At 55.2% G+C, this 26,529-nt stretch overlaps 1 protein-coding gene across 8 annotated transcripts in view; it reads right to left on the reverse strand.

Moving 5' to 3' along the window:
* Positions 1–26,529, reverse strand: part of Pik3cd (phosphatidylinositol-4,5-bisphosphate 3-kinase catalytic subunit delta) — a 49,286-nt gene that overhangs the window by 5,440 nt on the left and 17,317 nt on the right. For 2 of the 8 annotated variants that reach the window (XR_009224931.1, XM_046424522.2), the window contains exons 2-23: positions 24,061–24,179; positions 11,382–11,554; positions 9,020–9,248; positions 8,711–8,943; positions 8,129–8,308; positions 7,733–7,882; positions 7,251–7,340; positions 6,031–6,252; positions 5,365–5,461; positions 5,146–5,276; positions 4,716–4,766; positions 4,476–4,643; positions 4,270–4,391; positions 3,914–4,057; positions 3,668–3,767; positions 3,350–3,528; positions 3,136–3,248; positions 2,883–2,961; positions 2,020–2,187; positions 1,320–1,443; positions 1,004–1,149; positions 520–652 (exon numbers count right to left, since the gene is read on the reverse strand). Coding sequence is in view for 7 of the 8 variants with exons in the window: in XM_046424522.2 (XP_046280478.1) it covers positions 520–652; positions 1,004–1,149; positions 1,320–1,443; positions 2,020–2,187; positions 2,883–2,961; positions 3,136–3,248; positions 3,350–3,528; positions 3,668–3,767; positions 3,914–4,057; positions 4,270–4,391; positions 4,476–4,643; positions 4,716–4,766; positions 5,146–5,276; positions 5,365–5,461; positions 6,031–6,252; positions 7,251–7,340; positions 7,733–7,882; positions 8,129–8,308; positions 8,711–8,943; positions 9,020–9,248; positions 11,382–11,522 (3,000 nt within the window). In the remaining variant the exon portion in view is untranslated. Of the gene's footprint in view, positions 1–519; positions 653–1,003; positions 1,150–1,319; positions 1,444–2,019; positions 2,188–2,882; positions 2,962–3,135; positions 3,249–3,349; positions 3,529–3,667; positions 3,768–3,913; positions 4,058–4,269; positions 4,392–4,475; positions 4,644–4,715; positions 4,767–5,145; positions 5,277–5,364; positions 5,462–6,030; positions 6,253–7,250; positions 7,341–7,732; positions 7,883–8,128; positions 8,309–8,710; positions 8,944–9,019; positions 9,249–11,381; positions 11,555–21,848; positions 21,970–24,060; positions 24,180–25,993; positions 26,149–26,529 lie in introns of those variants that run through there. The other 6 variants (XM_046424524.2, XM_046424526.2, XM_046424525.2 and 3 more) reach the window with 5 other exon arrangements.

Here is a 26,529-nt window from a genome sequence, read left to right on the forward strand (position 1 = left end):
CAAACCCAGCGCCTTGCTAGGCGAGCGCTCTACTGCTGAGCCCCAGCCCCAGCCCCAGCCCCAGCCCCTTGAAATTCCCTCCTTAAAGAACTGCACGCAGGGAATTAGGAGCGAGCCATCCATATCTCCCTCTTTGGTCCCAGACCCACACAGAGCCCCTGGCCCAAAGGTGTCTTGGCCCTGAGGCCCCAGATGGCCAGGCGGCCTCACCTTGACTGCGAGAGGGCTGGGGCAGCTTTCCGGAACGCCCTACAGTGTGCAGCCAGCCTTCACCCTTGCCCACCCTGCCTCACCAATGAAGGCACAGGAAGGAAAAGCGTCTTGTAAACCTAGAAGGAACCTGCAACTGGGCAGGACTAGGCCCGGGAGCTCATCGCCCTGCCACTTCCCACTAGGCTGTTCTGCTGGGTCCGGGACGGCTTGTAGGTGGACTTCCCAGGTCCCTGAACTGCTTGGGCAGGACTTGGGAGGTGCACAGTGCCCTGGCCTTCTGCCTGGTGTGGCCCTGGGCTGGCATACCTTCAAATACTGGATGTCTTTGGAGCAGCTGAGCTCAGGCAGGCCTGCTGCCCGCATCAGAGCAAAGAGGTGGAGGAAGAGGAGCCCGTGGCGCCGCAGGATGGTGTAGGCCCGCTCACAGTAGCCCCGGAACCTGCAGGGGAGGAGGCAGCAGGTGAGGCCTGGGTCCTCCCAGCCACGCCCAGCCCAATGCCAGCAGCTGGTCTGCATCCAATTGCCCCTGAGTGTCTGCCTTTGGTCATGGATGTACCCAGTTCCTCTAACTAATGCCCATGCCCAGGCCTCCTACACCACCCACGGGCCTCCTATACCACCCACGGACCTCCTCCCTGCACTGCCCAAGAGGGTGCTCTGGGGTTGGGGGTGCACCTGACAATAAGGCAGCATCCCCAGGGTGGAGACCAGAGTTAGGCTGAGGGCCGAGTTCCTGTCCCTGCCGCCTAGCTGGGAACTGTCCCCTCACTGGGGCCCTGGGCACCCTCACCTTTCAAACTTCTCACTGTTACTAGTCTTGCCCTGCTGAATCACGTGGACAAAGTCGTAGGTGAGGATGAATGGGACTCGCTCACGGTTGATTCCAAACTTGGTCTTGAAATTCCCCAGAAAGTGGCCAAAGTCAATGTGGAAGAGCTGAGGGGAGGGAAGGGCACAGACCGAATAGGTGTCACAAAGCCAGGCTCTGGGAACAGGAAGCCAGGAGGGCTTGGGGCACTCTTCCGGGAGCCATGGGCAGGGCAGAGGGACTAGTGGGCTAGGCTGGAGGACAGGCCTACCTGGCAGATGCCCACAGTGCCCCTTACCTGCCCACTCTCACGGATCATGATGTTGTCACTGTGCCGATCGCCGATGCCCAACACGTAGGTGGCCACACAGTAGCCAGCACAGGAGAGAGTGAACTCCTCAATGGCTCGATCTAGGGCCTCTCTGGGTAGGGAAGATTGAAAATCATGACCACACCGTGGAGTGGCTCCTTCTGATGCCCTCCCCTGAGTCTGGCCTTGTGACTTGCTTTAATCAACAGAACACAGAAGACATTATTCCATTATAGGTCACCTGCCCAGCTTGAAGTTACTCCCTCCTCCCACACACTCCCATGCAAAGAAGCCGAGGTTGATGTGTTAAATGAGGAGAGGCCACGGGAAGGGGTACAACTGACAGCCAGGTCCCTAGGCATGTGACTGGGGTCTTGGGAGATTCTCTGGGCTCAGGCAAAGCCCTGGAAGCCAGCACCAGCCATTTCAAACCCGAGCAGAACCACTCAGCAGAACCTATTCAAGCTGCAGATTTGTGACTGACCACACACGGTGACTGTTTTAAGGCCCAAAGCTTTGAATGGTAGCGCAGAGCAATCAAAAACGGACACGGAGGATAGTGCCCTTCCCCCACCCCAGCCCAGACGTGGGCCAGGCCTCAGCTGAGCCAAGCGGCCATGGAGACTGCCACGGGCCTTCCCTCACCTCTCAGAAAGGAGCAAGCCTCCACCTGGGGCCTGAGACCTACCCAGGGTTCTTGGACTTGAGCCAGTTGAGCAGGGCGTCCTTGTTGAAGGCGGCCGTGGCGGCCATGTTGCTCTTGTTCAGCTGGATGTTGGCAATGGTGTCCGAGTGCAGCACCACCTCAATGAGCCCCGTGCGGTCACCAGTGGGCAGGCAGCCGTAGGGGGTCATCCTAGCGTGTGAGAGGAGAGACAGGCAGACACTGTGCTCAAGGGCAGTCTCTGGTGCTGCTGGACCCAACAAAACTGCAGGGGACGCAGCTGCTCAAGTTCCTGAGGAGGAGGAGGGAGGCGTGGGGCCCTGGGGAAGGTGCCTGGGGGACACAGCACTCACACCCGAGATGCAGAGCGCACCTTGGCCGGGCTCCTGTTTGCTCTGAAGAGAATGAGCCAGAGGGCTTGGAAGAAGATGCCACTGCTCCCCAAGCAAGGGCAGGAAATGGGAGCCGAGCACCAGGAGTGGCCTTGCCCACCCTCCTCCAGCTGCTCTTCCCCCTCCCTGCTCTGTTTTGTTCTTTTCTTTTCTTTCTTTTCTTTTTTTTTGTATTAGGACCTAAACTCAGGGGTGCTCTGTCACTGAGCCACATCCCCAGTCCTATTTTGTATTTTATTTAGAGACGGGGTCTCACTGAGTGGCTCAGCGCCTCGCCATTGCTGAGGCTGGCTTTGAACTCGCCATCCTCCTGCCTCAGCCTCCCGAGGTGCTGGGATTACAGGCCTGAGCCACCCTGCCCAGCTCCCTGCTCTTCTGAGAGCAGCCCCTCTCCCAGCTGACACGGTGGTGATGGTTTAGACCAGGGACCCCTCCAGAGGCACAGGCTGTGAGGCCTGTTACAGGCCCAAACAGGTGACTGTCAGAGGCCCCCACCTTAGGTCCAGGCCCTCCTGCTTCCACAGGACGTCCATGAGCTGGATCATCTGCAGAGTCAGCATGTCCTGGCGGAGGTCTGCAGGGGCCAGGAGGAAGGGCGGGAGTTCCTGGTGGGCTATCCACCCCTGCAATGCTCAGAGTCCCTGAGCTCTGTCTTCTCAGGGTACCCCCTGGGACCCTCCCGCAGGGTAGTACAGGCCTGGGCGGGCAGGCCAAGGCCTCAGCATGTCCCCTGCCCAGCCTGGCTCACCATCCCCATTCTTAAAGATGATGCCCACACTGCCAGCGCTGCCCGCCTCCTCGCTGCTGTACATGATCCACAAAGGTTTCATCTTGGAGTCCATAAAGGTGCACTGCTCCACACTGCCAGCAGAGGGCGATGTTGGCCTCGGCAGGCTGGGGGTCCAGGCGGGGAAGGGGGACTTGGGGGGCTGGCTTCGCATGGGGCCGGGCTTGGGGCTCACCAGACTTCTGCCAGAAGTGTGCTGGGGTCCAGTGGGGATTGCAGGTGTGAGAGGGCCTCCAGGTAGGTCTCCTGGCGCATGCACAAGTGCATGAGCTCCTTGGTTTGGGGTTTGGTGGTCTTCTGAGAGCTCACCTTCACAAAGTCATTCAGTGCCTTCAGCTTACTGAGTGCTTCCCCCTGGTGGGCAGAGTGGAATAGCAGCAGTGCGCATGACCCGAGCCAGAACCAGGAGGGTGATCGGGTGATGGTGAAGGGGCCAGGGCTGGCCCTGCCTGGAATGGGAGCCCATCTGGGGCTCAGGCGCTCTGAGCCTCACCTGCTTCATCAGCACCTTCATGTGGTGGGTGCTGCCCCTGCAGTAGGCCTCCATGATGAGGCCAAAGCGCAAGGCCACTGACGGCACGTGCATCTCAGAGCTGGAGGGACAAGACAGGACTGAGCATGGCCAGGAGGGACACATAACCCCTCCCCAGCCCAGGAAACATGAGGTCAGGAGGACACTCATCCCGAGGACCCTCATCCCCTAGGTTCCCAAGGAGCCAGAGGCGGTGCATCCAGCTACCGGAGATGCCAGAAGAGGAAGTGGCCGATCTTGCGGTTGGCCAGGGCCCGGTCCAGCAAGAATTTGGTCAGCTCGCAGTCCAGGTAGGACTCATACTTGAGGACCTGCACCAGCTGCAGCAAGTACTGGAAAAGCTCGTCGTCCCTGCAGGGGAGGAAGGCTGGTTGGGTCTGTCGCTCCGAAACTCAGGACAGAGGTCTGCAGTGGGCAGGTGGCCGGAAAGGAGGGGGAGGCCAGCCTAGGCTGGAGCAAGACCAGGCTTCTCCCCACCCAGCACCCACTTCCAGGTTGCCAGGGTGAGCTGTCTCAGTGAGGAGCAGGCAGCCCGAGGGCCTCAGTGCCCGTCTGGGACTCACGTCAGTTTCCGCAGGGACTTGATGGCGAAGGAGCCCACGTGGCAGTCGGGGAAGCTGAAGTCCAGCAGCTCCAGGGCACTCAGGACGGGCAGCTCGGGCCAGGAGCACAGCAGGTAGAGCATCTGGAGGGCGCTTTGCAGTCAGGGGTCGGTGGCCCGCTGCTATCCCTCTACCCCCAGCTCTGCCCCGTGCCCTTCTCCGCCCACCTGGGCCACATCCTCGTGCTTGTTCCACTTGGTGACCAGCAGCAGGCGGGCCAGCGCCTCTGGGAAGCGCTCCTGCACTTCATGTCGCATCTTCCACACCAGGTCCTTCTCGTGCTCGTATAGCTCCCCCGACCCCCGCCGCTCCAGGATTTCCCGCAGCTGCAGCTGCTAAGGGGCGCAGGCAGGGTGAGGCCTCCAGCCCGGCCCCTGGCTCCAGGCCCCGCCAGGACCCCAGCTCACCTCCTCCTCAGTGGCACGCCCACGCTCCCCGTGACGCCCCAGCTCCAGGATCTGCAACAAGTGGCCCTGCTGTGAGCTCCCAGGCCTGGGCCGGCCCTGGCAGGGCTCCAGGCAGGGGGTCTGCGCCTCAGCACTGCTGCCGACCACTCTTGCTGGTGGGAACCCTCCTGCACAGTGCAGGGCATTCAGCAGCATCCCTGGCCTCGGCCTGTCACATGCCAGGAGCACCTCTCCCATTGGCTGTGACATCAAAATGTCACCAGACATCACCAATGTCCCCTGGTGGGCCAAATAGCTCCTGGAAGCCCCCAAATCAGCATGATGACCCAGCTCCCAGGAGTAGCTTTCCTGGGGCGGCCAGGGACCCCCTCTGAGGAGCTCCAGGAAAGCTCCTGGTCAGCCCTCAGCTTCCAGGAAGGGCCTCACTGACCTTCTCCAGGGCAGGGTAGTACACAGGGTGGGGGGCCACCTCGGGCAGGCAGATGACCAGGGTGGCAGCACTCTCTGTGTTGGGATTGCTGCGCACGCTGCCCGTGGGGTTCAGCAGCTCTCCTTTCTCATCTGAAGGCAGGGACAGATGTAGTTGTAGGGGAACCAGTTCTGGGACCCTCACCCTCTGAAAGCCTCTCCCTGCTGGGCCTGGGCCCACCTGGGACAGAGGGCCACATGTAGAGGCAGCGCTCCCCAGTCTTGAGCTGGTCCTTGTAGTCGAACAGCATGAGGTTGGCCCAGGCGATGGGGCAGTCCTGGGGAAGGAGACCACGGGTCAGGGCCAGCCATGCACACGAGTTCCTCTTGCTCATCGGCAGAATGGAACCAGCCTCCAGGCCAAGCAGGAGAGAAGACCCCATCAAAGGTCTCCCAGCTAAACCCCTTCCCTGCTGCCTACGTCACACACAGCTTCCAGAGAAACCCGAGTCGGTCACACCAGTCCCAGAGCTGGCCCAGGTGGCGGGGCAAATCACATCCTGGGCCTAGTGACTTGGGGCCCAGTCACACCCCTTCCCCAGGCAGCCACGGACTCAGGTCTTTCTGTCCCCCTGAGAACACTGTTGGTCCTTCCACCCAGGGAGCTGCCTCCAGGACCCCTAAGGGCCACAGGGCTGGGCCAGATATTTCAAGTCAGGTTGTCATAAACTGTCACTCAGGCAAGGCAGGGAGCCAGACTAGGATGGGCAGGGAGGCGGGGGTCCCCAGGCCCTCCCAGGACCCCTGTCCTCCGGGTGCCTGCCCATGGAGCTGGATGGCAAGAGGCCCCAGCAAGGGGCTGCACTGGTGTCTGAGGCCTGGGCCGCCCCCCAGCCAGCTGACCCACCGCCTTCTTGGACTTCTTCTTGGTGGAGCGCGCCTTCTTGGCCTTCTCCACCACCGCGTAGAGCGCAAAGCAGAGCCGGGCCATGCGCGGCAGGTCGCAGACGTTGATGTCAAACTCCAGACGCTGCCTCCACACAGGCTCCGAGCACACGCTCACCTCCGAGCTGGACACCGTCTTGCACAGCATCTCGTTGCCGTGGAAGAGCCCGGCCTGCACCACCAGCTGGGGAAGGGGCGCCGGGCGCCGGTGAGGGGGCGAGGCCCCGCCCCATCTAAAGTCCCAATCCTCTCCTTGAAGGTCCCCATTTACACAGGGGTCCAAATCTACTTCCTGCATGGAGGGTGGTCCAGCAGAGTGAAGGCCGGCAGCTCAGTGAGACAGTGGCCATGGGGCAAGCCAGGCTCAGCACCCCGGCTCTGTGGGCCCACTCGGGGCCTCAGTTTCCCTTCAGGGCGCAAGAGTTCCAGGGTTCTAACACCCTCCTGCTCCCTTCCTGCTCCAGCATCTTCTGAGCCCCAGGTGGCTCCTAAGACTGCCTGACCCGCTCCCGATGCACCTGCTCCAGCTCCACCCCACTAGCCCATCCCAAGAGCCCCTCCCACCCAGTCCTCCATGACTCCCGCAGACACACAGCCCTCCCATCTTGTAAAATTATGCCAACAAAAAGTGACCCAGGCAAGACACCCTACACTCTGTGGACCTAGGCCAGCATCACCTCCCAGAGGTGGGACAATAAATCCACCTCTGCAGGTGGTTCTGAAGGCAGGGGAGCTGTGAAAGTGCTTTGAAGAGACAACAGGGCATCGTCCCCCAAGCCCACAGGGGCTCAGCACCCCCAGGCTCTGGGCACCCCTGGGTGGGTACCCCCTGGAAGGACCTCGGCCCAGCTCCTCCAGTGCCACGCACCTCTCCAGCTGGACACCCTACCTCCCTGGGCTGAGCCTGATTCCACAACCTCCACCAAAGTCAAATACCCAGAAGTTGCTTGGCCCAGGTTTCCACGAATCGAATCGGCCTCCCTGGCCTGCTGGCCTGCTCCCCTCCCCTCTTCCTGTTTTGAAGCGGTTCACAGTGACTCCAGGCAGGGATGTTGGGTAATGTGGTCAGGTGGCTTTCGTGTGACACCCTCCCACTCTTCTTCCTCTGCTGCCCCTCCAGGCCACAGCCACCTTGTTTGTGCAAAAAACACCCACTCCCTCACCTGGTCCCCGAGCCCCTACCTTCATCCGCTCATCAGCATTGACTTTGCTGCCCTGGATCAGGTCGATGCAGAAAGGCTGCTCCAGTGACCACAGGGACACAGAGGAGGGCTAGAGAGGAGAGGAGCAGGGCTTGAATCCCAGCTCACTCCCATGGCTGCTGAAAGGCTGTGGCCATGTAGCGGGAGGGGGAGAGGGTGGAGGTTTGCAGCAAGGCTCAGACACTTGTCCCCAAGGCCATCTTTTACCAGAAAATCTGCCACGCAGGTGCTCAGGGCCCCGCCTCCCGAGAGCTGCAGAGAAGACGGCAGCCCGGGAGCCCAGCAGCTCAGACAGGACCCCACCCTGCGTGTCAGCTCAAGGCGCCGTCTCTCCATAAGGACTGGACTATCCAAAGTCCCCTAGATCTACAGCGGGTCCGGGTGCTGCCCAAGAAGCTCTAGGGTTGGCCAACAGGTGGGAGAAAGAGACAGAGGGGAAGGAAGAGGAAGACGCCATCTCACCTTCTTCACGGGAATGGGGGGAGGTTTGGTGCGTGGTTTCTGGACCTGGGGGGCGGGGTTGCTCTGCTCGTCGCGCATGGCAAGGATGGAGGAGGAGTGCACCATGGTCAGGTGGGGGGTCAGTCCGCTGTGCATGCAGCTGCAGATGTACTGGGACAGGGACACAGGGTGAGCTGCCAATGGGTGGCATGCCCATTCCCTGGACCCTCTCTCCCTCCCCCTACGTGGCCACAGCCTCTCAGCAGCCATGGGGGTGAGTTGGGATTCAAGCCCTGCTCCTCTCCTCTCTAGCCCTGTCTGAGCTGCTGGGCTCCCGGCCGAGTCTCCCACTCCTACCCTGGCCCTGTCTAGGGCATTAGGGAGCCCCGAGGGCAGAGGGCTCCTTGCAGGCCTCACCTGGAACTGGCAGAGCGGGTAGCTGCCGTAGAGGTACTCGTGCCGCCCGTTCACCTGCAGCGTGTAGTCCTCTGGCTGCTCCACCAGGAGCTGCCGGAACACGGTGGCCTTCTTGCGGAGGGCGCAGGCCATCAGTGCTAGGGGCATGTCCTTGGTGGACACCTGGAAGGTGAAGCTCTCCTGGCGGGAGGAGGGAGGGTTGGCCTGCTGCTCTCAGGTCCTGGGCTTCTGGGGTAGATGGGCAAGGCCGCCTGTCTGCCCTTAATGGGTGTCCCCAGGTGTGAGCCCCACAAGGGCAGGGCCTGGGTGTTCACTGATGAAGGCACAGCAGACACCCAGGAAATACTTGTCCAGTGAATTAAGGGACTAACGGCCACTCCGTTTGGTCGACTGGCCTTGCAAGCTCACCTTGTGGGCTGCTCAGCTGCACCCCTCACCTGCCTGGCAAATGCCATCTGATGCAGGTCAGAGGAGAGGAATTGGGGGCCTGGGGAGTTTCACAGTGGAGGGTCCTCATGGGCACAGCAGCCCCGCTGCTGCGGTGGGGCCAGCCTCCCTAGGACTCCAGAGCCACGGGCTCACCTCGCTGCCCTCGAACTTGACATTGACCAGCAGGGCCCGGCTGGGGACTCGCGAGGCGTTGCCGGCCCCCAGGCTCCTGGCGGAGGGCTCCAGCTGCAGGGGAAAGCTGTACTGCAGCCAGGCCTCCCAGCCCAGCTGCTGCCGGCGGGCCGCCGCCTCCTCGCAGAACTGGCGCATCTTGGCGCGGAAGTCATTCACCTCGGGGTCGCGCAGGGAGTCGAACTCGTGGAGGCCTGAGGGCAGGGGCGGCTCAGCGCGGGGGCAGTGGGGCCGGCCTGAGTGGCCCGCGGCCGCGCAGGTGTGCCCTACCTTTCCCGATGAGGAGGCTGATCTGCGAGTTGATGAGCTTCTTCACACGGTCGCCCTCGCGGGCCACCAGGCGCAGCACCGGCAGGAAGGGCTGGACGTCGCAGAGCCGCCGCTGCTCGTCCTCCAGCTCCTGCTGCTCGGCGGTCTGGTTGACGCAGGTGAACACGTAGGCCTCGGGGTCGCTGAGCATGTGGAAGAGCGGCTCATACTGGGCACGGTGCCACAGCACCTGGGGGGACAGTCATGGTCAGCACCCAGCCATGGCAGCTGATGGGAGGCAGACGGAGGCCTGGGGATCCCACCCTGCAGGAGGGCCAAGGGAGACCTCAAGGGCATGGCCTCCCCGGACCCTTTGGCGCTTTGGACCCACGGGCTGGTAAGCAGGCCTCCTGTCCCTGTGCTCTGTGAAGGGGGCCACGTGCTGAGATCCGGGCAGGAGCATCCCCAACTCTCCCACAGGGCACATGGCCCACCCTAGGCTACCCACAGAGACAGCTGGACAGGACCTTTTGGGGCTCAGCAACCTGCTTTCCAAATGTTGGAAATTAATTCAGAAAAGCTTAACACAACCCAGGGACCAAAACTTGAAACTCTCCAAGGGCGGTGCTGGGTGAGGCTGCCAGTTTGCGCCCTTGGGTGAGGCAGCCTTGAAGGGGACTTCACCACCCCAGCCCAGCACAGCCGGGGACACAGGGAAGAGCCCACCATCACCACAGTGTGGAACTGCTCATGGTGGTCTGTCATGCAATAGCGGGCACGAGCCCAGGAGACCTGTACACAGGGGTCCACGTTATGTCAATTCTTGAAACTTCACGTTGTCGGACAGCAAATGTAATTCCAGCCCATTCCATAAAAACAACCATCATAAACATATTGATTAACATAGACCAGGACTTGGCACACTACAGTGTTCAGGGCATATCTAGTGGGCCGCCCGGTTACTGGCACACAGCCATGCCCACCGTACACACATTACCTAGGGCTGCTTTCACCCCACCAAGGCGATGGTGGCCTTGAGCAGTGACAGAGTTGAGCCACTGTGACAGATAACATAGAGCCTGTCAGCCTCAAATCAATAAAAATATGAAGAAATCAAAACCACACCAAAGTGAGAGGTGGGACCCCAGGGACAGGTGTGACATCTGTTACTATAGCATTTGAACTTTAATCACACTGTGTGTAGTTCTGAAAGCCGAAAAAAATGAACTTTATAATGATATTTATAGAAGTTTATAACATAAACAATTTGTTACTATGCTCCCTCAGAAAAAAAGACATGAAAGTTCATGATCAGAATTTTCACATAAAACAACACTAAAGATAGAAAAGAGGAAATGGCTAAAGTATTGTCTAGGATTGTTGTCTATGGCTGGGTCCCAGGTAGGTCTCTTCCTTTTTATTTTCCAAAATTTTAATGTGTCATTTTTTATTATTATCATCATTATTATCATTATTATCATCATCATCATTATTATTATCATCATTATTTTGGTACTGGAGATTGAACCCAGGGACACTTAACCATTGAGCCACATCCCCAGCCCTTTTTTGTATTTTATTTAGAGACAGGGTTGCATTTAGTTTTTTAGGACCTCGATAAATTACTGAGGCTGGCTTTGAACTTGTGCTCATCCTGTCTCAGCCTCCGGAGCCACTGGGATTACAGATGTGCAGCACCGCACCTGGCTACTTTTGAGGTAGAAAAAGGAAGGAAGGAAGAAAGAAATCTTCCAGGAAGTTAAAAAATAAATAAAATAAATAAAATCCCTCAAGTATAGTTCATTGCATCTATCATTTTTTTTTTTCTGCTCTCAATGATGGCTTTTAAAATTCTGAAATAGGTTCTCTGGTAGTCCAAGGCATGACCTATTAAATCTAAGTTTGTAAGCGGCACAAACCCTTTGAAAGTCACAGGTCAGTATCTACCAAACAGCATCCATATATCCAATGCTTTGACTCAGTAATTCATCCTGAAATGTATTCAATGAACTAGGACCTTTCCAAGGCTGATGTGCATTACCGCGGCAACAGTCTAAAGGCAAAGCCCTGCAAGGCCCTCGTGTGGCCATGGGCAGACTGTGGTCACTAAGGTGACAGTATAACGTGGGTCAAACTTTTAAAGTTCCATTCCAGCCCTGGATGCTTCACGGGGACCTAGGCTAGTAGCTGGTCCTGTAGGAACTGGGGAGGGAACTGTTGCAGGAAAGCTAATTCAGATGATAAGTGGAGTTTAACCACATGTTTTTAAAAAATTCTCGGATGCTATATCTTTCAAACTTTGCCTCTGAGGATCCCAAGTCTGAGAATGACACCTCTGTCCGTCTTTCTGAGCTCCCAGGGCTGACGGAAGACCCCACGGTACCTGCTTGATGGTGCTGAGGTTGGCATTGCGGGACACAGGGAAGTTCAGGTAGACCCCTGTGGGCAGCAGGAAGTCGACCACCACACTCTGGTTCTCCTCCTTGGTCCAGAATTCCATGGGGCAGTCGACCCCAGGGGGCATTCTGCTTTGTCACTTCTCTGTGGCCAGGGGACCTGAAGGGGAAGAAAGGCAGAGTGAGCCACCCCAGGTGCGCAGGGCAGTCCTTCGAGAACAGTGACTCCTACCGTCCCAGGTCACTCTCACCCCGTGGACACATCTGCCTTCCTCTCAGCAGGCCAACAGCCCCAGACCAAATAATTTTCCCTCAGGAATTTACACATCTGGGAGACCCTATCGTGGCCACCAACTTGCAGGGACAGGACAAGGCAAGGTGGCTGAGTGGACACCTCAGGACTTGAGAAAGCCCGAAGCCTGCGGTTCATAGAAACTTTGTGTGTGTGCCGGGAAATGAGCCCAGGGGCACTCCACCACTGAGCTGCACCCCCAGTCCTTTTAATCATTTTCATTTTTTATTTTGAGAGGGGGGGGGTCTTACCAAGTTGCTGAGGCTGGCCTTGAACTTGTGATCCTCCTGCCTCAGCCTCTGCAGTAGCTGCAGTAGATTGCAGACATGGGCCACCATACCCAAAGTTCTTTGAAACTTTCTAACCAAAGACCAAATGGGTTACAAACAGCTCTGGCCATCTAATGATTTGGTGAAATATCTGGATCATACTAAGGCCCTAACCTTACCTCCCATGCACTTAAATAACAAAACACTACGACAAACTGTGTCTTTCATACCCCTTCCTTTCTCACACCTCCAGCTTCCCCCTCCAGGTCACCACCACCTGGAATCTGTTTATAACCTCCATGGGGGTTTTTATACTTTTATTATGCTAATATGTATCCACAAAGAATTCCTGACATTTTTTGTATGCCTTAAAACTTCAGGGAATAGTGAATCTTCTGTATCCTGCTTTGGTCACTCAACTTTGTTCCCTAGATACAATCATGTGGCTGGACACATGCAGCTGAGCTAGGCGTTTAACTGTATAAAGCAAGCACTATGTGTTTACCCTAGTCTGGTTGATGAACCTGAAGGTTTGTTTCTATTTTCCTTGGTTATTAGAAACAAGGCAACCATGAATATTCCTGCACTGGGGTCCTAGGGTGCCCAGGAGAACAGAGCAGAGATGAGCCCCATCCAAGAGAAGTATGGGAACCCCGTACCTGATGTCAAAGTTAACAGTAGCCACATTAAAAAGGGAAACGACAGGTAAAATGAAGTTTCAGAATGCATTTAATTTAACCCAATCAACGCGTCCAAAAGACTGTCATTTTGACAAGAAATCAACACAGAAAGAAAAAAATTACTAAAGCCATTCCATGTATTTTTAAAATATTTTTTTAAAAGTTGGTGTATAATTTATACTTCGTTCATTGCCATTTCTTTTTTCTTGTTTTTGTCATTTCAGTTTTAGATTTTCATCAGAAATAACTGGTCTTGGGCTGGGGGTTTAGCTCAGTGGGTAGAGTGCTTGCCTCACATGCACAAGGCCATGGATAGGTCTCCAGCCCCACAGAAAAAAAAAAGAGAGAAGAAATACCTGATCTTGGACGGGGTGTAGCTCAGGGGCAGAGCCCTTGCTAGTATGTTCCATCCCCAGCACAGCCAAACAAACAGCACAAGAAATACTTTTGTCCACTGATAAATTTCACACTATTTTCAGGTAAAAAGTAGGTTCACAGACCCAGGTTGTTCTAAACACTTAAAACTTTTCCAGGAAATGAATAATATATCAATTTATAAATTTTGATTAATATAAATTAAATAAAAAAATTTTGGGGGGGGAGTCTGGTGCAATTCTAGGGATGGAACCCAGGTCCTTGTGTACACGAGACAAGTGCTCTACCACTGAGCTGCGTCCCAACCAAATGGAACCTTTTAAAGCTCATTCCTCAACCACTCTATGTACATTTCCAGTGCCCGAGAGTCATACGTGGCGAAACCTCTGAGCTGCGTGGCTCACTTGAGCAAACACCCCGGGTTGTCCTCAAGGGGGTCCTGCCCATCATGAGTTCGTGCTTGATCTCCAAATCTCCCTCAGCACTTGCTACTGTCAAACTTACTGATTTTTGCCAATCTGATGGGTATGAAATGGATTTACATTGCTTAAATTTGCTTTTCCCTGATCATTCACAAAATATTTAGCTTTGGCAGAGAGCCTGCTGGTGCCCGTGGCCTGTGTTCTGTGGGTTATTATCTTTTTCTTGTTAGTTTATAAAATTTCTTTATATGTTCTACATTCCATTTCCTTGTGGATTAAATAAGTTGGAAATGTTTTCTTCCTACTCTGAGTCTCTTTTCTCCTGGTTTATGATCTCTTTTTTTAAAAAAAAATTATTTTTAGGTGTAGATGGACACAACACAATGCCTTTATTTTTACATTGTGCTGAGGATGGAACCCGGGTCCCGCCCGTGCTAGGCGAGCGCTCTACCACTGAGCCACAATCCCAGCCCAATATGGTCTCTTTTTGATGAATGAAATGCAATCGACACAATCAAATATATCAGTCTCTATATGTTTTATGATTTTTATTTTTTAAAAAAGACTTCTGAGCTAGGGGAGGTAGCTCAGTGGTAGAGATACTTGGCATGCAGAAGACCCTGGGTTCTATCCCCAGCACCACACCAAAAAAAGGAAGGAACAATTCAATCAAACTTCCCTGCCTACCATAAGGTCACAATCTCCTGTATTTAAATGACTTTTGAAAGTAGTTGAAAGACTGGGCACAGTGGCACATGCCTGTAATCCCAGTGGCTAGGGAGGCTGAAGCAGGAGGATTATGAGTTCAAAATCAGCCTCAGCAAGGCCCTAAGCAACTCAGTGAGACCCTGTCTCTAAATAAAATATAAAAATGGGCTGGGGATGTGGCTCAGTGGTTAAGACCCCCGGATTCAATCCCCAATTCCCCTATCTCCTCCCAAAAAAAAGTAGTTGAAAGTATGTTCAGGTTTTTTTGTTTTGAAAGAGGACTTCATTATGTTATCAAGCTGGGCTTGAACTTGTGATCCTCCAGCCTCCTGAGAAGCCAGGATGACAAGCACATGTCGCTGTGCCCAGCTATGGACATGTTTACTTTAAGAGTGCTGTTCTCTGGGTGGCAGTGCCTCCCTCGCTGAATGCAGAAGTGGCTCTGAGCAGTGGGACCTGTACCTCGCCTTGTCCTCTGAGGCCACCACTGCTGGCAGCCACTTCCTTTGATTGTGAAACCACATCCTACTTGGGGTTCCTCTTTCTGGGAATGGCCAGGCCAAAGCCTTCCTTTTTTATTCAAAACCTGGGGGATAATCAGGAATCCTGGAGAATCTATCTCCGAGGCTAAATGTACTTTGCCAAGTGGGGGACGCCAGGGGTACATTTGTCACCTAATCTGGTGAGGCCAAGATGAGCATAGGAGGCAAGAGCTCCCAGGAGACAAAGGCCTGGGTTCTGAGAAAACGCACCCCAGCTCTCCTGCCCTCAGCACTCTGGAAGTGAAGTCTTCAGCCATACCAGCTGGGTGGCAGAGCAGTAATTCCACAGAAAACGAAACAGTGAAAGACCCTCAAGGTGTGCACAGGACATCACCCAATGCCAGCGAGTGACCAGGAGACACGACAGGAGAAAGCCAGATCCTTCCCTCTCTCTGGGCCCAGGACCCAGATTACATCAGCCAACGAGCCCCAACCCTCGGCTCTAGACAAAGCCCAGACCCGTCACTCTCCATTATGAAGGCACAGAGATGCCAGCAGATCCAGGGACTTCAAAACTGCCCAAGAACGCCAACGGCAGGACCTACTAGAGCTGAACACAGTGTGCCTGGGACCAGTGCATCCACCTCTCAACAGAAATGCGCCAGAGACACGCGAGAGTGATTACACCGTCACTGTTCATGACAGCCCCGACCTGGAAACCTCTCAAGCCCACATCAGCAGAAGGGTAGAGAAATAAAGCGTGGCTATCCTTTCCCAGTGGAATATTATATAGCGGTGAGGGTGAATAACCTGTAAACACACACCTACGTCACAAGGTAAAGAATCTCACAGGCAGAAGACTGAGCCAAAGAAGCCCAGGAACCAAAACCAGGTGCTCGTGATGTCAACCACAGGGAGAACGACACAGGCAGAACCGCTTGTCCATGTTGGCAGCGGAGTGACCTCAGCGAGCAAGAGGGCCTGAGGGGCTGCTGGGTGCTGGAGACTTTTCACAAGTGCCACACACCCTTGGTCCACGTGGTTCAGATGGGCTGACCTCACCCCTGGCCACTAAGAAGGCATGGGACACAGGCCAATCAGAAATCAGAGTCTCCCTTGCCAGGGGTTGGATGGGACATGGGAACGGAACGCAGCCTCAACCCATCCCTGGATGTTGCCTCCCAGGCTCCAACAATCCCAGGATGGGCATGCGACTACCGAGTCAGGTGACTGGGTTTTGGTGTCAAGACTTCCTTCTGGGATAGAAAAGACAGAATATTGACCCAGAGCTTCTAGGAACCATCTGCTGCCCTCAGGGGCAGAACCTGAGAAGAGAGGGACACAGAGAAAAAGTGGAGACGGGGAACACAAATCTGGGCCCAAGGATGTCACTGATTCCCTGGATCCAGCCATGCCTGCAGCTCGGCCTTTCCTTCTTCCTTTCTGGCTTTTCTCTCCAGAGCAGTCTCGGCTGGGTTTTCTGCCACTTGCGGTCTCTTTCCATGAGGGCAGCAGCGTTTCCTCTTGGGAAGCTTCTGGTGTTCAGAAAGTTCCTTCCTCAGAAGCCAACCTGCCTCTGTGAGCCAACCCATGTCCTCTGTACTGCCACCTAGAGGCGCACAGACAGTGCCCCTGACCACCATCACTGATGGAGGACCCCATCCAGAATTCCAGACTCTGCCCAAAGGGTCTGGAAACAGTGTTGTAATGAGAACATGGAAAGGTAGCGGCGATGTGTGGCCGGAGAGAGGCCTTCAGGGACACACTCAGGTTCCAGGTACCAAGCTCCTGCATAGCCTTAAAGTGTGCCGTGTCCCCCTCCCTCGCCCCCAGGAAACTTCCTTGCTGGCCACGTCACTGAGCTCGCTGCCAGCCCTCCAGGTACTTCCACCGGAAGCCGCGTCCCGTCAGCCTGTCCGGGAACATTCCTGACTGAATTCAAGACTCGTGGCTATTTTGGGCCGTCATCTCCTACCTGGCTCATGCCGTACTGGACTTTTATTTTGCATATGTCACTCAGTCTGAGGATCATTCCTTAATTCCACTCGTATTTTGGAGCTGGATTAAGGGCTAGGAATTGCAGGAGGAGCTGGAAATAGGGTGGTGTAGGCCCCGAAGGAGCTCACACCCTGCAGGGTGACACAGGCAAGGAAGCAGGATGGCCGCACGTGGCACCAGGGCAGGGGAGGACAGGGCCATGTGGCACTGTCCTGGAGAGTAGCTGGGGGGCCGGGGCACTGCCTGTAGGAGGCTGGGAAATGCCCCCGAGGAGAGGACCTGGAGAGAGGGCCAGAGGCTGGAGGGGAGACGTGGTGGAGACAGGGGGACAAGGTCAGCGGGGACTGGGTGCTGCACAACCCGGAGGACGGGTCAGCACCTGGGTTTCTGCTCTAAGTGGGTGGGCGGCCTGCGAGGGTTTTAGGCAGGGCAATGATGGGATGTGACAGAGCCACTGGCAGCGCTGCCGAGGGACTGGGGAGAAGCAAGGTGACAGTTCCTGAGCCAGCACTGGACAGTAAGGGAGTCCAGCACGCTCCCCAGAGGACACGTTCAGATGGGGAGGAGGCAAGGCTGGCCGCAGGTCTGGGCCTGGAGACTGCAGGGCTGGTGGGCACTGCCCGCCCAGGGAAGCAGAGGGAGAGAAGGCCCGGGGGTGTGGCAGCAGGCCGTCCCTCCTGGACCCGTGGGATCCGAGCTGCTGACTGACACCAGTGAAGACAGCCAAAGGCCAAGTGCCCCCGTCCAGGGCCCAGGGAGCCATCTGTGGGGTCGTGGAGATATACCTGGGGCCGGCAGGTGACAGATGGGGAGCCATGGGGACAGGAGAGACGGCCTAGACAGAGGGTCAGTGAAGGCCAGGAGCACCCCAGGATGGAGCCCGAGCAATCCCTCCACCCCCGCCTCTGCCCCCTCGAGAGTCTGCTCTGTCCACGCCTGGCTCTAGGAAAGCGGCCGGGAAGCAGCACGGCATGGGCTCAGTTCCTCCCACCTCTCGGTCACTCAGTCCTCAAAGGCAGCTGGGGACAGCAGAGCCATCGACTTGTGGGTCTCCATCGCAGGAGACCCCTCCTCCCTTCCAGTGTTCTGGGGTGTTCCCGCTGGCTGCTCTTTCTCTAGCCCAAGGCCAGGGGACATCTGGGGTCTGCCCTGGGCCCTACGCAGGCAGCAGAGGAGTTCCACACACTGTAAGGCACACACGGTGGCACACGGGCTCACTGCCAGCAGCAGGAGTGCTTCTGTGACTGCTGAGGGAGGCAGGTAGGGCACACCCCACGGCTGAAGACCCTCCTCCAGATGAAGCTGCAACATTCACTGGTCCCCTAGGCCGATGGCCCCGCTGGCTGGGGGCCTGGCTGAGCCCAGGATGCCTGAGGGATCCCTTCCTTCCTCTCAAACCTCTGCCAGGGCTCTGGGCCGACATCGTCCCAGTCTGGTGGACTCCACTGCTTCCCACTGGCCATCACTGGCTGACTGACCAGGCAGCACTGCCCAGCCTCTGCCAACTGTAAAGATGCACTTTGGGACCTGCAATCACACGTCCTGGGGAATGGCTTTCCAGGGGAACACAGGAGTCACTCCGGGCACAGGGGAAGGCAGCGAGGGACAGGTGAAGTGGTGTCCTGCCCATCTGCGTGATGAACATCTCCCTGAGGGAACCCAGGTGGTGTGTGCCACGTTCCCTCCACGTCGCCCTAAGGAGTCGCCATGAGCTGCTGCAGAGCAGGAGTTATGCCTACAAGTCTGAACCCAATGACAAGATGTCATCTCCCTTCTGGATACCAGAGCCAAAAGGCACAACCCACCTAACCTGAGAAAAGGGGCCTCCGTCACAGAAACCTCGAGAAGGCGGTTAAGCACACAGTCCAGGTGTCTAGCCCAACCCAGCCTGGGAGGATGCAAGACCAGCAGCCACCTCAACGAAAGAGAGAGAGGACACCCTGCAGAGGCGCTTGTGAGGTAAGTGACGATGACGGATGACCGCAGGGGTGGCCTGTTGCACCACGCTGAGTGAGCGCAGTCTGGGCTGGGCTCCTTGACCTGGGCTGACGTTCAGCCTCAAAATGCCCTTCTTACCAGTGGGCTGATTCCAGCCTCTCCCCCGTGGAGAATTCTGAAATTGGCACTTTTCCCGTTGCCCAACCCATGTGGGCAAGTGAGTGGGCACTTCAGGGTCGGAAGTTGCCTCACCAGAGGGCCCACTTCCCAGCAGAGCTCCTGGACACTCGCCAGGAAGGAGGTTCCAGAAACTGCCATCTGGCTCTGTCTACCACGAAAAGCCCACAGTCCCTTCGACCACCACAGCCTCCTGGAGACCCGGGAACCGCGGGTCGGGAGGCCCTGGTCCTTGGCTCGGTTACTCAGCAGGCGTTTCTTTGAGTCCCTTCTAGGTGCCCAGTAGGGACGGGATGGGCACCGCCCCTGCTCCAGGGAAGTTTTAGTCTAATAGAAACAGACAAAAAGTCAAAAGGAAGCAAATGAGTAAACAAGATGATTTCAGAGAGCGCAGCAGCTGGAATGTGATAGAGGGAGGCCGGGCCGGGGCCGGTCCTCAGGGGAGGGTGCACTGAACAGTCGAGGCCCTGATGAGAGAGGAGCCAGCAAAGACCCACGACATGGGAGTGACCACAGGGTTCCGGGCAGCGGGATAGGAGTGCCGAGGCCCTGAGGCAGGTGGCCATTGCCGGGGCTCTGGTGCCACGGCCAGGATCCAGGGTTTGCTAGAACTGCAGCGGGAGCCACGGGAGGGTTTCAGGCAACAAGGGAGACAGCTTTGGCTGCAGGGAGAGAAGTGGAGGAAAGGCCCAGGATGAAGCAGGAGAGGAGACAAAGCCCAGGCCGGGGCAGGCAGGGGAAGAACTGAGCCCTCCAAGCCCAAGACACCCAAACCCTCTACCTCAACAAGCCGAGGAGCACATGTCCCAGCAGGCTGTGGGTCTGCTGTCCTTACCAACCTCTTGACCTGAAGGTACAAGTCAAAGAAATAAATAGTCCAGGGGCCCCAAGAGATACACATTTAGGCTAGATGCACCATTATTCTTAAACACAGGCCCTTTTGATTGGGTTTTGTGGTTCTAGGGCCTCATGCACACGAGGCAAGTGCTCTATCACTGAGCTGCACCCAGCCCAGAGCCAGTTTCTTTGTTCGCAACCAAGAACTAACTGTAACAGCTGGGCACAGTGGTGCATGCCTGTCATCTCGGCTACTGGGAAGGCTAAGGCAGGAGGATCACAACTTTGAGGCCAGCCTCAGCAATACACGGGGATCCTGCCTCAAAATTAAAAAAAAAAAAAAAAGTATTGGGATATAGCTCAGTGGAACAGTGTCACTGGGTCCAATCCCCAGTCCTGGATAAACAAAGGCAAAAGTTGATTTTCGTTAAGCAGGGAAGGAGCTTACAGATTACGAAATACCTGCTGCATTGCAAGAAGTTCTACAATCCTGTTGAAGAGTGGTGGTGACTTGGGAGGCTGAGACAGGAGGGCTGGAAGTTCAAAGCCAGCCTCAGCAATGGCAAGGCACTAAGCAACTCCATGAGACCCTGTCTCTAAATAAAACACAAAATGGGGCTGGGGATGGCTCAGTGGTCAAGAGCCCCTGAGTTCAATCCCTGGTACCAAAAAAAAAAAAAAAAGAATATGAGGAAGAATTCACGATTAGTACCTTGAAGGGAAAGCAAATACAAAGTTGAGACAACTGCTAACTCCAGGAAAAACAGGAAATTCAACAAGAAAATAAATACAACCGTGGGGCTCTGTGTGAACACCACTGTGCAGAATCATGTCTGATGGCAAAACTGCTGCTATTGCTACTGACGCTGGGGCCAGTTGGTACCCCTGGTCCTTTTGTGCCAGGATCTCAGCCTTGCAGCGTGTTAGTGGAGAACATCACTCAGGGGCTTTCTTGCAAAGGAGTGCAAGGAGGGATGAAATTTTTGAAAATTCACATCTAACTGGGCACAGTGGTGCACACTCATAATCCAGCAACTCAGGAGGCCAAGGCAGGAGGATTGCAAGTTCAAGGTCAGCCTGGGCAACTTAGTGGGACCTTGTCTCAAAAATAAAATAAAAAAGGCCTGGGCATGTGGCTCAGAGGTAGAGCACCCCTGGATTCAGTCCCCAGAACCAACCCCACCCCCGACACAGGCACCAAAAGAAAAGAAAATTCACATCTAAAAACATGGGTCTAATGTACTATTTCACTTAAATAATGACGAAAGAATTCTGGGTTGGGAATTCATTTTCCTTGGAAATTTGAAACATCTATCCATTTTCTTGTAGCTTTTAGTGTTGCTTTTGCTTTTGAAAAAGTCCAGGGCCATTCTGTTCTTTGATCGGTATGTGGCTTTCTTTCTTCTGGTGACTTTAATTCTATCTCTGGAGGATTTTTGTTTCATTTTGTTTTTTGAGAAAGGGTCTCACTATGTTGCCCAGGCTGGCCTTGAACTCCCTGGCTCAAGTGATCCTCCTGCCTCAGCCTCCCAAGTCTCTGGGACCACAGGAGCCCAGCACCCTGCCAAGATTATCTCTGGAGTTTGGAGAATTCACAATGATGTCCCATACTGTGGGCCTTTTATTGCTGGGTCCTGCTCAGAGATCCTCTTTAATGCAGCAACGTCTCTGGTTCTAGAAGTTGTTGCTGTATAATTTCCCTTCCTCCATTTCTCTCCCTTCTTTTTCCTTGGCCTCCTGTGAGATGAATGTTGGGCCTCCTACACTGACTCTAATTTTCTCTCTTCTCTCCTGTTTTCCATGTTTCAAGGCTTTCTATTTTCCTTTCTGGAAATTTTTCTCTTTCAACTCTTCTGTTGAAATTTTTACTTCTGTTATCATAGTTTTAAAATACCCAGCAAGAGTTTATTTTATCAGGGTGCCTATTATTATTATTATTATTATTAATTTTTTTTAACAGCCACGTTGGACTTTGGGCTCCTTTTCTTCTGTTTCCCCGGGTCTCTTTTGCCACGGCAGAGGTCTCAGCCTGGGTGGGGCGATCCTTATCCACCCAGTGTAAACCTACTGTGCACAGGTGGGGGCTGGTCACTTCGTAGGATTCACTGTGAAGTGACAAAGTAATGAACTAGCGTATCAACAGGCTCCCCTTCAAAGCCAGTATCTGAGGGCCACTTTTTTGGTGAGGTTTCCTGAGAGGGAAGCTCTTCAAAGCCCTGCCTGAAGGCTGGGTGTCAGCCGGAAGGCCATGTTCTCCCCGTTCAGGGTGTGCGAACCTCCAGGTTATCCTTCTCCCAGTGTGAGGTCTCCCCTGTCCTCAGCTGCTGCCCTCGCGGCCTCTCTGTGTCAAGCTGGGTCTGAGCCACTCAGACGCCTGCAGGAAATGCTGTTTTCTGCCTGGGTGGAGAAGAGAGCCACCGGCTTGGCTCTGTGAGCTTGGGGCAGGGTCTGTTCTCTAACCCACCCCCTCCTGCTTCCAGCTCTCCCTGCTGCCCACCTTTGGGAACCCTTGCTGGTCCTGAGGGCCCATCAGCTGGCTCCCACCACCCAGGCCAACACTCTCTGCTCGGTGTCTCACCCACCTGCTACCCTCCACACAGCCTCCTCTATCATGTACTTCTCTGTTTTCCAAAGGATTTAAATATTTTATTTCTTTGCTTTTTTTTTTAGTGGGATTTTGAAACAGAATAGACATAGGTATTCAATCAGTTATGTGTATGTGGAAGTCTACAGTAATCTTGGATTGAAACCGAAGTGATTAATCACTGAGCCACATTCCCAGCTTTTTTTTTTTTTTTTCCATTTTGAGACAGGGCCTCACTAAGTTGCTTAGGGCCTCACTAAATTGTTGAGGCTGGTCTTGAACTTGCAATCCTTCTGCCTCAGCCTCCCGGGTTGCTGGGATTACAGGTGTGTGCCACTGTGCCTAGCAAGCCTGTAGTAATCTTTAGCAATAAATGAAAATCAAGATTGTTCTAGAGCTGTGGGGACTGAACCCAGGCTCATGCATGCAAGGCAAGTGCTCTACCACTGAGTTACATCCCCAACCCCCAAATCTAGTTTTATTTCTTTTTTTACTTGTGGTGCTGGGGATTGAACCCTGGTCCTCAAACATGCCAGGCAAGTGCTTTATCAATAAGCCCCAAGCCAGCCCTTTTTATGTTGAGACAGGCCCTTGCTAAATTGCCCAGGCTGGCCTTGAACTTGCGGTCCTCCTGCTTCAGCCTTCCAAGAAACTGGAATTACAGGTGTGTGCCACCGTGCCTGGCCCAAAAAAATATTTCATAGAAGAGCTCCTGCAGGAGTGAGGGAGGCACTCTGCTGAGGAAACAAGGGTTCTGTCTTTGGGGGTGGGATTATAGAAGAGTGAGCCATGCGTGCAGTTTTTTCTGTGTTGCAGATTTTCAACAGTAAATATTTGCTTTATGAATAAAAAGGATGAGGACTAAAATTACAATTTTAATTTTATGAAACAAAGATCAAGATAGTGCAAACAGATGTGTAGAAGAAACTCATCCTCCAGCACGGGCCCACACCACCCACAGCTTACACCTCTGTTCAGAAGAGTAGTGGGTTCTAGAGAAGCACCACAGGGAATGGACACCCTGAGAGGAGGGGAAGAAGTAAGTTCTGGGATGGCCTCTCCTCCCCCACAGTGGCTCTGTTATTATCTGCTTTATAGGTTAAGATTCTGTAAATATTTTACTTTTTACAAGAGAGACACAACCAACAAGAAAATTTGAAAACGACCAGAGAAGACCTAGAGACAATGAGGTTGAAGTTGGGACAAACCTCTAGAGATGCTCAGAAGGAATGTTCCAGATGCACAATACCTACCCACAGAGCTTGCAAGAGGAGTGCTAGGCCTCCCCATCATAGAGCTCAAGAACTACCCCAGCTGCCCCAGGCCCTTGGTTGGGAGAATTGGCCAATGCCCGGTCAGTGTCAGCCTTTGGCCTTGATCTCTCCTTTGCACAGTGAAAGGACTGCATCTCCCAAGTCAATGTCCTAAAAACTCTGAAGAGCATCCTATCAGAGAACCAGTGACTACCAACATCTTGAACTAGAGAACAACCCCACCTAAGGATTCCTCCGGAAGCAATACTGAATTTTAAAATTTTAATCCACTTCTTTGAAAAAAAATGCTTTAATTTTTCTCTCCCTAAACAGGTCCAAACTCCTACAACTGGCATGAGTCAAATACCAAAGGCTGCAGCTTACTAATGGGCTCCGGGGCTCCTCAGTACAAAGCCATCCCAGGCAGCAGCATCCTTCTCTTGGGAGGCTGGCTGAGGTCTAGTTCACTTCCTCCCTTGTTTGCTCCTAGCAAAAAATTTGGGTCATTCTCTCCCTTTGGGCCTTCTAGTCCTATGGAGAAGTTCTTCTTTAGTTGAAGTGTCAAGGAGGGTGGATTTTGTTCAAATTCTTAGCTGCAAAACAATATTTCTTCTCCCTTCCCCCAAACACTGCTTTCTTCCCCCAACCTACCTCTCTGGATTGAGCCAAGAAAAACCACCAGCAAAGGCCCCTCTGCCTGGCAGGTCAAAGGTGCTTTGGCATCAAAGAGCATCATCCCACCCTTGCCCGACTCTGAGCTCCTTATTTGTCTGAAAAAAAAGAAAACAAAAGAAAAGAAAAAGAAAAACACATGTAGAATGAAATCTCAGAAGCCTCCTATGCAGGATTCCAGCCTAATAGCAACTCTTCACCTCGGGTTCCCTTCTTGCATGCCAGTCCCGTTTTGCTTGATGGGCCCTTCTTGCCACCGGTGCCAATGCCACCCCCAGTTCCCTTTGGTGGTCCTGAAGCACACCACCAGAGCATTCCCAGAGCCTGGAGCAGGGCTGTACATATGGATGACTCAGATTTTTAAGAGTTGGTTGTTAGTTCTGTTTGATTTTTGAAAGCAAAGTAATTGATCGGAGCCATGCCTGGGTTCTAATTCCATTTGGTGGCTGCAGAAAGTAGGTTCAGGAACTTGACCTCTTGATTGCCCATGTGGATCTGTTTTCAAAGCCCAATCTAAAGGAAAAATTCATTCCTTTTGGGCTGGAGATGAAAGAGAAGGATGTGAGGGAGGGGCCACCTGCTCATGGCATCTGTGGTGTTTCTTCCTCTACCTAGGGTACTCCCAGAAATACTGACCCCAAAGAGGGGAAAGAATGAGAGAGAAGAAAGAAAGAGAAGACCTGACAACACCAGAGCTCCAGCCCAGCTGGGTGAATTCTAAAAGTAGGATCTGTCCCTTCTCTCAACCCTGGCCCAGGGCACAGCTGCCTCCACAGTGGGCCTGGACCCCAGCAGGTGAGCTGGGAGGGCTCCTGAGGAGCAGAAAATCAGAACCACTGGCTTCTCTATGAGCTGAGAGCGCACCTCAGGAACCCACTGGAAAAGGCGTGTGCTATACCAACACATCTCCCAGGGGCCAAGCAGAGCCTTCTGGGCTGCCAGCCCAGTTCCTGGAAGGATGCTCTGGGGACCCTGCTGCAAGAGCCCAGGAAGGTGGGTGTGGATGGTCCCTTCCCTCGCATTCAGGGAGGACAGCCAGGACTTCCCAAGACACTGGCAGAGGAGGATTGGAGGCCCGTGCTAAGGGCTAAGGAACAAACACCTCCCGCTGCTGATCGATAAAAAGACAGGGCAATGTTGGAGATACCAAGACACAGAAGAACGGGCCCAGGGAAATGAGAGGGATCACGGGAAAGCGCTTTCAAAACAGGAAGGACAAAGCAAAACGCGTGATGGAGCCGAGAGGAGGAAGAGTAAGTGAAGGAGGCAAGGAAAGAATTTATCCTCAGGAATTCAGGTCAGGAAATGAGAAGCCAGGCCAGAATTCACACGAGGGCGGCCAGGGAGAAGGCGCGTCCTGGGAGGGAGCTGGCCCCGACTTGTGGACCTGCCCTTCTCTAACCCCTCTGGGTTCAAGGGCAAAGCTCGGTAGGCTAAGCCAGGGAGGTACCGAGCGGAGGATGCTGAGTCCGGAATGGGGGCAGGGGGAGGGGAGGACGCGCACAGAACTGCCCGGTCCCTGGCAAGTAAACAGCTTGTCCCAAACAGGCGCGTCCTGGTCTGCGGTCCGAGGAGGACCCCGCTCATCCCATCAAGGGCGGCAGCCGAGATACTGGGGATTCCATCCTCCGGTCGGCACAAAAGGATGTGACCCGACTAGGAGAGGAGAGAGCATCGCACGGCCCCGCCAGAGAACCACAGCGCGGGCGCGACCCCCCGCCTCGCCGGCCTCCTCAGTGGGGTCCTGTCCACCCCGGGATGCGCCCGCCTCCCCCAGCCCCCACACCGCGGACCCCCCTGGCCTCCCGTTCACCCCGCCCCAGGCCGACAAAGCCCAGCGCTGGGTGGGGCGGGGCACTGCTGGAGGGGGGCGCTGGGACCCCGCAGACGCCCTCACAGGTGGGCTTCGTACCGGGTGTCGGTGCCAGGGGTGGGGCTCGGTCTCCCTGGAGACGGTTGCCCAGGGGACACGGCGGGCGGGTCCCGGAGTGACCGGAGGGCGCCAGCCTCCGGTGGAGGCGCGGAAACCGCAGGGCCTGAGGGCAGGCCCGCGGCGCCAAGTGCCGGCGAGCGGGGCATCGGCGGAGGGGCGCGGCCCGGGGCGGGGCTGGACAGGGGGCGGGCGCGGGCGGGCCCGGGGGCGGGGCCCGGGCCGGGGCGGGGCCCCAGGGCCGGGGCGGGGCCAGAGCCGGCCGCGCCGCGGGCACCAGCCGCAGATGCTCACACCCCCAACTAGGCGAAGCGCCGAGCAAACGCAGCCAGAAAGCCTTGCGAGACCCGGGATGCTCAGGGCCGGGCCTTCGGGGTTCTTCCCTTGAGCCCCAAGATCCGGAGCAGCCGCAGGACGGGGACTCCGCGCACGATGGTCCTGGTCTCGGTCTTAAAGCCTTAAAACCAGCAGATAGCAGGTGCCTTTGCAAAGTGAGTGAGGGCTGGTCATCTGCCAAG

Source organism: Marmota monax, unplaced genomic scaffold (genome assembly GCF_021218885.2).
Source record: "Marmota monax isolate L192 unplaced genomic scaffold, Marmota_monax_Labrador192_F-V1.1 WCK01_AAM20220418_F8-fsc00080, whole genome shotgun sequence".
Taxonomy (NCBI): domain Eukaryota; kingdom Metazoa; phylum Chordata; class Mammalia; order Rodentia; family Sciuridae; genus Marmota; species Marmota monax.